Below are 12,391 nucleotides of genomic sequence, written 5' to 3' on the forward strand. Positions count from 1 at the left end.
GAGCTCCTCCGCCAGCTCTCTCAGCACTCTCGGGTGGATCCCATCCGGCCCCATAGACTTGTGAGCATCCAGGTGGCGTAGCCGGTCGTTGACTGCTTCCTCTTGGATTATGGGGGGTTCGTCCTGCTCGTGTCAACACACGCCTGAGCTGGCATGGCACAAACCAGCTCTGAGTTGGGAGCCATTGACCTGTGCCACCCCAGGAGCACCGTGCTGGAGCGGAAAAGCCCTCCCGAGAGCAGTTATTACGGCTTAGCCCCTGCAACACAAGCGCTGTAAGGCACCTGCGCCCCAGGCAGGTGCAGAGCGGGAGGACGAGCCTTCTCGCTGCCTCTGAGGGCATGTGCTGGGGGTTGGGCACAGCTTGTTCACCTTGTGGCACAGGAACCACAAGCCGTGGAAGATGTGAAGCCTGGTATCCTACAGCTTTGTATGTAAAGGACAGATTGCTGGTGCCCAGTAACTCAGAGATGATTCTGTGATTAGAACAACCATACTTTTCGTATCAATTTCCGTTATCTTTAAAAGTTAATGCTCTTGCCTTTGCTTGACAGAAGTACTGATTTGAGCATGTTTCTTCTACTCTGCTGCTCCCCACACACTCCTGACTTGTGGGAAAGTTACTATCTCCAGGACTTCTAACCTCTGCCAGGCTGAACCTGATCAAAGCGTTAAAATAATTACCGGAGGGAATGGATGCACAGATAGTGCCATCGCATACATCTCATTTCCTGCTGTAGTAAAACGTCCTCAGCATCTCCTCATTTCTTCTCCTCTTTCCTCCTTCCAGCTTACCCTAAGCTGCACTGAGAGATTTGATTTACACCCTGGGCAATACCACCCTGTGCAGATCCGGCATTGCATGCAAGATAACCTTTTGCTCTCAAAGAGAAGGAAACCACAAGGGTAACGCCTCCATAGCCTCCCTTTCCCTGCAGGTTACCGTAACCTGCTCTAAAACGGATCACACTGAACGAAGGCGAAGGACAGCCCCTGGCTCACCTTCCACACTGACCAATGCGAGAATGCCGTCCTGATGTTCCAGGCAGCAGCACAGGGGGGAAACCGGTAGAAGAGCCAGGTTTTGGACCACGCTACAAATTCCGGGATTTCTGGGCGGTAACCCACAGACAGGCCACTAGGTGCTGCTGTAAGGCAAGCAAAGGGCCTGATGGGCAAGTAAGGGAGATGTGCAGGGAGGGAGGTAAGCGGGCAAGCAAGGAGTGGTCCTCACCCAGCTTCAGCCTTTCTGCTCATAAACCTGTTGTGAGGCCCAGGCTTTGCCTAGCACAACGATAGAACCTGGAGCAGGCCCGTCTGGCGTTTCTGCTCGGGTGTTCAACAAAATATGCTCATATACACACCATAGTCCTGTGTAACTAATGAAAGGACCCAAGCACCAGGTGGAAACTCACTGCATATCCAAGTCCTTTGTTTTACTGCTGGTAAGGTCTGTAGCTTCTCTTGCCTATCTGCTTAGTAACTCCAGCCGCTGCTTGGAAATCAATCATGTACCGACACTGAATTCTGTTATCAGAAGAAAAACTCTAGTCTATTGAAAAAAATTACAAAAATAGGAACATAACTGGCAACACACAGAGATGGTGACTAAAGCCTCAAGGCAATTTTATAAATATCGCTGTTGTGCCTCTTCCCGTCCTCCCGCTGGCACCTGTTCACTTTGTTACCTGACATCTGGGCTCCTGACAACTCGAAGGTTAAACACCTGACTTGAAAAGTCCCTATACATCCATTTAACATACACTTGACAGAAAATCAGTGGGCGCTGAATACATTTACGTAGGATTAGCAGACCTGTAGGTATCATTTCCCTCATCTTCTCCCAAGTTCTGAGCAACCTATGCCAATGCTGCCCTCCTTTCTATTAAATACTATTATCACCTTAAAAATTGTTAAGACCTATGCTTACAAGGCCACCCAAATCTGCATAATCATACACATGCACAAGCAGTCAAATTGCATGTTGACAGGTAATCTTACGTCTGGCGGTCCGCCAGTTGAAGAACCATACATATGCATGTGTATCTTACATGTATACACACATGTTTTAATGATAATGAAGACTACATGATATCATTTAGAGCATGCCTTTAAAAATGACACTGCATCTGTTGTTTTGTTTTTTTTTTTTTTTAAAGAAATGCCAGGGTTTTAGATATACAACATATATTTATATACTTACATGCATATAAAAATATATATAAAAAATACCTGCTTCTCAAATAGTGTAGGACAATTAAAATACGGTAATTTACTAATAAGTACGGGCTAATTTCTGGCCCATCATGATTCTAACACCACCAAACAAATCCCTCAACTAGTATTTATGACATTCATTTTGCTCTACGTTTTGGGGGAAAGCAGATTACACAACTTGCCTCTTTAATGTGGAGGGCCGGGTTTCAAAAGAAGACTACAGGCCCAAGAGAGCACAGCATAGTATAGCTTATACATAAAGTAAATATTACATCACAAGCCATATTGCATGCTTCTATCAGAAAAAACAGGGTTTATGTAGGGGCATGGGAAATGTGTCTTTTGTTAAAAAAAAAAAAAAAGAAAATCCTGATTAAAAAGACATTCATATACTAAAACAATCACACATCCTTTTTGATTTGTCTCTAAATCCACATGTAGATTTTATTCCCTCACTGCTATCTGAAATCATACTACTTGAGGTACTTTTCATGTAAAACCAAGAAAGCTCAACTCACAAGGCCATAGCAAAGACCCTTCTTAATGGAACTGAGGATCTGTGACTACAACACACCTTCCCTCTCATTTAAATGTTATAGCATAGTAAAAACAGTTTTTAAAACTTCAAGCTGAGAGATTCAAAGTTTCAAAACTACAGGACATTCTCATTTTAGCACAAAATAATCAATTTCTTTACACTTCTCTGCCAACCTTACCCTAGTGTTTCTTATTTTTCATGCTGCAGCACAGAAAGCCAGTACCCACATCTGCATAAAGACTTCCACTGCTCAAACTGGTGTGCAAAGCATTGAGGAGTCTTGGCTCAGTCTTGGCAGTACAGAAGCAACCCATCTCAAATGCACTACACATTTCGCATTTGGGGGTATCACATATAGATAGTTAATTATTGCTTTTCCTCCCAATAACAACAAAAAAAAAGAAAAAAGAAACCCTCCTTACTTCCACGGCTCTTCTTTCTAGGCTAGAGATTTATGGCAGTGACTACCTCTTTTACCCAACATACAAGCCGGCCCAAAAAATAGATCATAAATAATAATCAGTCTAAAGAAAGACCAGAGGTCTCTGCGCTACTGGAGATACGCAGGAACACTTCTTTTTACTCGACTCTTTTGTAAAAACAAAATGTTTGTGATGGCAACTGAACTACAAACTTCTTTTTAGACATAAAGACTTAGTGAATAGGAGTAGACTGCAATACTTTGATTGCCTGTTAGCACTTGCATGGTTTCAGAATGCATATATAATGACACTGTATGGAAATTATTAGGTATTTATTTTGCTGTTAGTGCCAAGGCCGCAGTTGTGTGAGGCATTGCACAAGCATATTAAATCCTTGCCCAAAAGAGCTTGCAAACCACCTGTTTGTTAACATAGTCACTGTATTTCAACCCTTCCACCTGTGACAATATCCTCTAATGGGGCAGACTTGCCCGGTCTGATCAAATATTCAGTCAGCGGAGTTAATACTGAAATGATATAAAAACTGGGCCCAACCTCTACATTCACGGTTGGAATACAAGACTCGTATCACAGGGCTCCCACTTCAGTCCCACCTGAGGTTACCCAAGATGTATCTTAACTTTCATTTACCACTGGTCAATTACTCCTCTTCAGAGCTCTCTTTAAATTGAGGGCTCGCAGTAAAGGAGAGAAGAGAGTTCCTTACCTCTTGTGCAGTCAGGGCATGTTCCCCTGCTAGAAGCAGCATGCTCAGGCCTCCCATTTGTGTAGGATCTGTTAAAAGAGTAAAACCAAGTCTTAAGTTTATTCATTTGCTTGTTTAAAGAACCTACCATTTACAGCGTTAAACCCCCAGAAGACTACTTGTCACAGACACTCTAAGCAAACTGCCATAAAAGGCAGTTCAAGAGAATCACAAATAACCATTTCTGTACTCTCTGGGAGAGGCCTTCAAAGCTGTTTGAAGGATTTAATTGGATTTGTGTGCTTAACACCCCATTGCGTGGATTTACAATTTTACTGCCAAAGGTTTTATGTACTACAGAGATGGATATCTTTAAAACAGCAACTGTAATGATCTCATACATAAATATACACAAAGATGCTCTAATATTGCACATCTTTATAACTCCATGGATGCTCCTGCTGAGGGAGTGGTTCCCTTCCTTAGCCACTGAACAAGTAAAAGGATGGAACAAGCTCTGAAGCAAAATTTCTATTTTCGTTTAGCTTTAATTTAGAGCTGCATTTAGTGGTGAAAAGTGCCAGCCTGACAGCTCTGAAGCATGAAGCGCTTGATCCTCTGTGCCAGAACAGTGCAGGCACTGGCCAGGCAAGCTGCCTGCCTACTCGTTGCCCTGCCAATACAATATATAATTGAGGAAAATAAAATGGAGATATAAATGTTCTTTCTCCAAGTATTTGATGCTGACAGCCTTCCTGCACCTCAGGAGCTCGGAAAACGACAACAAGAAGTGAAAGCAATGAACACTGGCACTGCATTACTCATGGAGTGGCTTTTCCACTCAGAACAGTGGTTGCTCTTCATCATTATGAAGACTAATTGTCTGATTTTGGGGGAGTGCCTTGGAAGCAATGCAGAGGCCTGATTTAACAGAGTGTCACGTAGAGAGAGGGAGACAGTCTGTGGCCCAAATGCCTTGCACAACAGCCACAACGTGAGAGAAAGGGAAGCATTATCCTTGCTGTGTTGCTGAGACACCAACTTCAGTAATGATGAGACACCAAAGATAAGTAACTTTCCCCAGGTTTCACTAAGCGTGCACTCACGTTTTCCAATTTCCTTTCACTAAACTATACAAAAACTCTCTCTACAACAATAAATTACACATGCCCGGGACCATTCCCTGGAATGGAGGCCAAGTGGCACAGTTACCCTTGTCCATTTGGTTGCATTTTGTTATGCAAAATTTAGATGCGGAATAGCTGCATCCAAAATGCCCACCAGGAAATCCCCTGGCCCATTCCCACTCATGAGCGGTGCCGAGGAATTTGTTGAGCTTTTCAGCTGACATGGGCCAAACCTGTACCTGTAAACCTCCAAACTATTTAGTGCTACAGATGATCAAGGTCCAGTTCACGGGAATACTCACTGGTGCTGTTTAATTCAATACCACAGATGCAGCCAAAAGTTCTCCCTCAGATAGCATCTCACACTGACATTCACAGGGTAAGTTTTTTCAATACTCTTTTAGAACAGCAGTAAATAGAAGCAGAGGAAAGCAACGTGAATAAACCAGGCTCATCCACTAATCTCAAGGATAGAAGAGTGGCTCATTATCTTAAGAACACAGCCTAAATAGCATCTGGCTTCAAACCCAATGTCCAACTGGAATTAATTTTTTCCTTTACCATAATAAACAGGTAGAAGGTGAATGGGTTTTCTGTAGGTTTTTTTTTTTTTAAAAAACTTTTTACTTTTAAATAGAAAAGGGAACAAAAGATACTAAGTTTCTACAAAGAGACAAGGCACTATCAGAAGTGCAGGATCTAGTAACAAGAAGTGACTGAAGAAGTGGAGACGGAAAATGGGAAGGGTCAGCAAGTACCTAAGCACAATTCGGATCTAGTAACAAGAAGTGGTTGAAGAAATGGAGACACAGAAAATGGAGGGCCAGCGAGTACCTAAGCACAATTCATAAGTGAAGCGAGCCTGTCAGCACAGCACTTTTTGCCATCAAAATACTTGATCAGAAACAGTTCAGTCCTTCAAACAAGAGGACATCAGAGCAATTAAGAAGTGAGAAGTGAACATGTATCTTGAAAGATAATGCCTGAGCAGGCAGTTAATCTGGAGGAAGGAGAAATCAGAAGAGATCTCCAGGCCCATAATAAACTTACTGAGCTCCACATTGAACAGTAAGGGCTTGGCTGGTTGCTTTCTACTTTCTTTATTCCCACTGGAAGTCATTAAGAGCTTTCTTCCAGTTTTCAGCTTAAATTTACTCAGGGCCAGGTGGCACACATTTTTTCTGGTCCCCGCTTCTTTAAGATTAAATAACTGTTCTCCCTAAATGGTATTCTCCTCTTCTCCGTTTACAGGAGTCACCCTACTCTTCTTCCACTTGCTTTCCTAGCCTAAGCAAATCAAGATCTCCCGGTATCATCAAAGCATGCCCATCTCCCACAGTCCCAGCGATCCCTGTAGCTCTCCTCTCTGGTTATTCCAGGTGGAGTTCATCTTTCTTGTATGTGAATGACCAGCAGGGCAACCACGTCCGAGGAGCTGTGCTCTGTTCAATGGCATTAACTCTTCTCTACAGTTCCTGAAAACACTTTGCCTGACACACTGCAGTATAGCACTTAATCTTAAGCCCAGATCACAATGATGGCTCCCAGCTGCTCTCTTGTGCTTCACTTCAGTTACCTGTGGGTCGTCTTCCCTCTCTTCAGTTTTGGCCAACTGGAAAACACCCAGCTTATGGCTCTAAAATTCTTCCCCCTCTTCTAAATATCTTCTTGGTGGTCTCAGCTTTCTGCCCTTCAAATAAGTAGCTTATCATAACAGGACAAGGATAGGACTGTCTTTTCCCCAAGTAAGCAAATACTTAAACTGTTTATTTAAATATAGAAATTAAGAGGAAGGAAAAAAAATGACAGCTAAGCGTAAAGTGAAAGTTTAATTTGGTGCTTCAACAACTTGAATACTTATGCTGCAGCTGTAGCAGAAGGCTGGCACTTAGATGTCTGATCATGATAAAAACAAAAATCCTTCCACTAAGGTTTCAAATTACAAAATAACTTCATCTAAGGGAAGACAAAATGTAAATATGCAAACACTGTTGTATGTTTATAGTGCCTTCTCAGCACAACAATGTTTCTCTTATGGCACTAAGAACTTACTGGTACGACAAATTAAGAATTATAAGTGCTATTTTAAAGCAATTTACAGCTAAAAAATCAGCACACACATTTGACGTGCAGAATGGGAGGCAATTCGTGACTTTCTCAACTGTTTTTAATATTGATGAAACTTCAAACCATCTCACTATTTGGGAATGACATACTTTGTTAGTATTGGTCTGGTTAGAAACTCAGCAGGCTGGCTTGTTCATCATCACAATTTTTCGAAGGGAGGAAAGAAAAGAACTGAGGAAGAACTAAGCAGAAAGAAGGCCAGCAGGTACCAGTTTCAACTAACTTTTACCTGGGTGCAGAATTAAGCTTCTTTCTAAAAAAGAAAAATTGCATCTTTATCAGGATATTGCCTAATCTAGGAAATGTCTTTTTTCCACCCTTTGCTTCACTAAAAAGCTTTTTTGCTCATATGGTTTTCTTCTGATGCAGAAATGTGAAAGTATCGGGAACCCTGCACATGTGTATAGCAACGCTGTTGCTCACTTAGCTCTGTAGTTGTGAGAGTAGATGCTGCAATGGTCACCTTCACCTGCGAACAGCAGTTGTCTTTGCCCTATGCCCTACAACAGACCACAGGTGAGCCATATCATGAGAAAAACATGCTCAGTTACAACTTCCAGGCTGGATGAGCAAAGACACCACTAGTGGGTCTGCAGGTCGGAAGCCCAATGCTGGTGCCACACCTCAGGTTCTTGACACAATGGTAGGTCAACACGTGAGGCTTAAAAGTGGGGTGGTTATTGCTGGAATGCCAAAAGTAGAATGAGAGATATGGGCTGTGTGGGACTTAAAAAAGGAAAGGAAGATCTTACTCTCTATGTATTACATTTTCCAAAATGAAATGTAATATGTAAAAAGGAATCAAGACAGGATTAACAACTACCAACAAGTAAAACAGATTTCCTGGAATGATTCTGGAATCATATAATTCCTGTCCTAAGGAAGCTATCTGCCTTGAAGATGCAAGACAGTCAGTAGCATTTCAAAGGTAAAAGTGTTTCTGAGGTGCTTCAGCTACATTTTAGTTCATCAGCTAGTACACAGCCTGAATTTTAAAAGAGGTTGTGCTGGATAGAAGAGTCAGAGTTGAATTGAACTACCATGTGAAGTCAAGGAGAGAAGAACACAACAAAACATATTTAGCATGAACTGGTATATAGTTGACAAAACAGTAATCCATTTGGCATGGCAGACTTGTCATGATTTGGATGCTGCTAACATCTCTGTCAGAAGCTGTCGTTATTTTATGAGCTATTGTTATACTCAAGAAATAGCCAGCCTTCATTGGTGTGAGGGCTGGAGTGAGACCCCTATGAATGACTATGCTCATTGAGTCAGTCTGCAGTAAAAATAAATAAATAAATTAAAAAAAAAAAAAAATCAAATCATGTAGCACAAAAGGGCCTTCTTCAGAAATGAATGGCTCTATAGAGAAAACAATGGATTAGATTAATTTCTAATTAATTCTTAAGTTCTCTGTCCTCTGCTCTGACAGGTGTTGATTCAAGATCTCTCTGTACTCAGAAACTCTACATTTGGATAGCCCAGCAGGAGCAGTGGGGGATGGCAGACAGGTAGACCAAGGCCTATTACTTGTTCTTTGCGTTAAGTCAATAAACCTTTAAGGAGCACAGAAGTTACTCCTTTGATAGCAAAAGCAGAATGGGATGAAGGGGTTTGCGATTTTTAGAACTAGTCTCCCATATATCATAACTATGTAGCATGAAAAACTTTATTTTGATCACATTTCACAGTTCCTTCATAGCCAGAAGGAATTTCATTACAGGAACTGTCATACCACTATACTGGTAAAAAGGTATACATGCCTTTTTATCCCTTTTTATCCTTTTATGCTTGTTCCATAAAACCATTTTCCACTCTTCAGCTCATGATCTCTCTAAGAGGAAAAGTCCTATCTGCCTTGTCATAAACTAGGTAGGGTATGATAAAGTTTCAAATACACCAGTATTTGTAAAATTCCAAACTTTAAACAGCAAAAAGAAAAAAAAAAAAAGAAAAAAAAAAAAAAGTGTGGTGGGGGAAAAATTATTTTCTACCTTGACTGTTAGGTTCTTAAGCTGCCAGTATTTAACATTAATATCTCTGTATTTCAAGGTCAGGATTGCAACAGTTCTGCTATTTGTAGATATCAGTGAGAGGATTATCTGCTTTCACCAGTTCAGGCGCCCCACCTACACTTATTCACAGATTTGATTTTTTTTTTTTTTTTAATGTTTAAAAGGTTAGAATCTGCCCCTCCAAGGTATAATGGGCAAAAGAGCATATTTTAAATGAAATTAAATTACTCTTCTCTTGATTTAAATACAAGAAGTTAGCTCCAGCAGTACATTCATCCACAAGAACATTAACACCTGCAACTTCATAGACACACATAAATTTTTTTTTTTAACAGCAAATTACCAAACATAGTACAATGCTCTGTGAAAGAGAAAAAGAATGCACACAGCATTTTCCTTTTTGACTAGAAAATCTCTAACAGCAGATAAGCCGGAATTAAAAATCAATCAAATCTGGACCCCAAATGGGATATGGGTTATAATGCCATATATCTGGACTTGACTCTTGAAAGCAATCATGCACTAAGGAAAATTTTGGCAAGTTGTTATGCAGAGGTTTAACTAGAGTCTTGGCAACCTAATTTGGGACATGAAAGTTAATTGCGCTACAGTACCACGTGCAGTAAACTGGTATCACAGTTCGATCTCAACACCACATCCTCAAACAGAACGAGGGTGCCACGTCTGAGTAACATGGATGGAAATCTCACCTGCCATCCCGAAGTTAAGCTGTGGCATTTCTTCACTTTTTGTCGCTTTTCTTGGGCTCGGTAAATCTTTTGCAGAGTCTGATGCAAAGGCCCATAGCTTTTTCCTGTTTGTAACACTGGATGTCTGGGTTTTCACAGGTTTGTTTGTCGTGGGGCACCACTTGTACCCTGGGTTTGCCTTCATAAATGCATCCTTGTACTAGAAAAGAAAAGGAAAATTACTAGTCAATGCCAGTCATGACATTATACTATCCACAGGGCCATAGAGTACACTGCGTGTAAGAGGATTTAATACAGTAAATAATCCTTAAATATCTTGATTTTTTTAACAGTTTAATCACATGCTTAGAGTCTGACCACCAACACAATCTATTAAGAAGAAATATTAAGATAAGTAGAACTGTATTTAAAAAAGTGAGGTTTCTCTTTCCTTTCCTGCGGGTTTATCACTCAGAGCAGGCTGAAGTTTTGATCCTGCAAACTGTTCCCCAGTGCTCATACACTCAGCTCTCTGGGAAACACAGACAGCTATTTGAATTCTTTTGCAGGTACAATCTTTGTTTACTTTCTAGTTTGAATGAAATGAAAACATACATTTAGCAGTAAATGCAGCACAATGCTTCTTACCTTGCACTCATTTTTCTCTAATAGTTCTGTATTTTAGAATATTTGAGTATATGCTTTCCCAAACCAGGCACCGAAAATAAACCAAAACCAGTATCATCTCATTTTCAGTAACTTCTGATACATCATCCCAGCGTTCCTTCCAAAATGTACCATGCTGCATGGCTGCATAAAATAAACTGGAACCGTTTAAGACTTTCTTTGGCCTTGAACACACAGCACACATCTCAGTTGTTTGCTATATTCTTGGTATGAGGCAGCAAAACGAACCAAGCCAGACTACACACGGGGGGAGGGTGTGGGGGGGAAAGGTCTGGATCCTACACAGTTTGGGGGGGTAGGGGGTAAGGATGGGGACCTATTTTATTCACAAAATGCAACAGTGACATTTTCCAAGTAGCTTGCTGACCAGACCAAAACAAGATTTTTGAATGTTAACAGCAATAAAAAGAACACATTTCAGTATTTTAAATGTGTTGCTATGCCAGGTGGAGAACGGGCGAATCAGAGGAACATGCCACACATTCCAGCTGCAAATGTTTGCCTAACAATTGATACGGGCGTACAGCACCGGCCGCTGTGGGAGCCTACCCAGTAAGTACCAGTGCTGAACGCAGGGAGAAGGAACCCAATACCTCCTCATGCACTAGGTAGCTCTCGATGGCGGCAAACAACCAAAAGAGCGGTTTTATCCTGAAGTACATGGCAGAGCAGCTGCAGGAAGTGTCTTCCATGATTACGCATGTTCCCACCCACCCAGCTGTCATCAGTTCCACTTACGGCACAGAGAAGCACCTATGTTTCATGCATATGCCTGCACAGGAACACATGCAGAGGGGAAAAAAAAAATCCCTTGAGTATCAAATACAGAAATAGCACTGAAAACCTCATCCTCCGATAGAGTCACTGCAGTGTCTTCCCAGATCGATACACAGCATGCCTTGTGGCAGGATCACCATCGCATGTGTATCGCTTACTTTCATTTCCATCTTAATCTATCAGCTGGCACTTGCTATCTCCAGACTGCAGCAAGGATAAAAACAATTCCGTTTACAAGAAGCACAGCACCGTGTGAACCCGCTGTGTGAAGTCCTGTATTTATAGAAATGGCTATAAATAATAAAAATCTGCAGGGACTGCTGACCCACATACACACTGTATTTTCTGAATAGGGTGTATGTATTAAATCTGCAAACTAAGGACCGTGACACCTCTCACCTCGCCCCTTTTCCCTTTCCCTCAGTTTGGTTTGGGAGCTCAGTACACCACAAAAATAGCCTGGTGGAGGGAAGGGAAGGGGAGGGGGTAAGGGAAGAGGCGGAAAGGAAATACAGAGAGAAGCAGCTTTGCCTTCCATTGTTAAAGCCACAGCCCACTCACAAATCATGTTTCCAGCCTGCAGAGCGAAAAGCACAGAATCGCTAGCAATGAGGTACATAAGCTCTTCATATCAGCATTGCTGCTTTGAGTAATTGAATTATTCTGTGGAGTAATTTGACAAGCCGACAGGCTGCCCATCAAATGAGAACCAGAATGCATGCCATTTGCGAGACAAGGCAGCAATAAGCTTTCAATCAGTTTCCAACAAGAGCAATTCAAGTGAGGTGGTGTATTAATGGATTTTTTCCTCTGAAAAGCCAAGAAGCGAACATTAGCTGCACTCTCCAAAGGGGAGGGAGCAAACTGAGGGAGGACAACTCATCGGCCCCTTTTACAGTTTCAACACTCAAGATAAATGAAAAAGAAAATGTAAAAAGTTAAACAATGGCCAAGAAGTAGTTTTATAAAATGCATACGGGGGCCTGATCCAAATCTCAGAAAGACTTTCAGTATTGATTTTCGTGACTATTAGACCAAGGCCTAAAATGAAGCAATAGATTCTGCTTGCCAGGTCATGAGAAG

General features: G+C 41.6%; 1 protein-coding gene across 3 annotated transcripts in view; it reads right to left on the reverse strand.

Moving 5' to 3' along the window:
• Positions 1-12,391, reverse strand: part of BBX (BBX, HMG-box containing) — a 150,172-nt gene that overhangs the window by 47,556 nt on the left and 90,225 nt on the right. For 2 of the 3 annotated variants that reach the window (XM_019470329.1, XM_009272785.2), the window contains exons 4-5: positions 9,866-10,064; positions 3,905-3,972 (exon numbers count right to left, since the gene is read on the reverse strand). In XM_019470329.1, the coding sequence (XP_019325874.1) occupies positions 3,905-3,972; positions 9,866-10,064 (267 nt within the window). Of the gene's footprint in view, positions 1-3,904; positions 3,973-9,865; positions 10,065-10,492; positions 10,583-12,391 lie in introns of those variants that run through there. The other variant, XM_019470327.1, reaches the window with a different exon arrangement.

Source organism: Aptenodytes forsteri, unplaced genomic scaffold (genome assembly GCF_000699145.1).
Source record: "Aptenodytes forsteri isolate BGI_AS27 unplaced genomic scaffold, ASM69914v1 Scaffold251, whole genome shotgun sequence".
Taxonomy (NCBI): Eukaryota; Metazoa; Chordata; class Aves; order Sphenisciformes; family Spheniscidae; genus Aptenodytes; species Aptenodytes forsteri.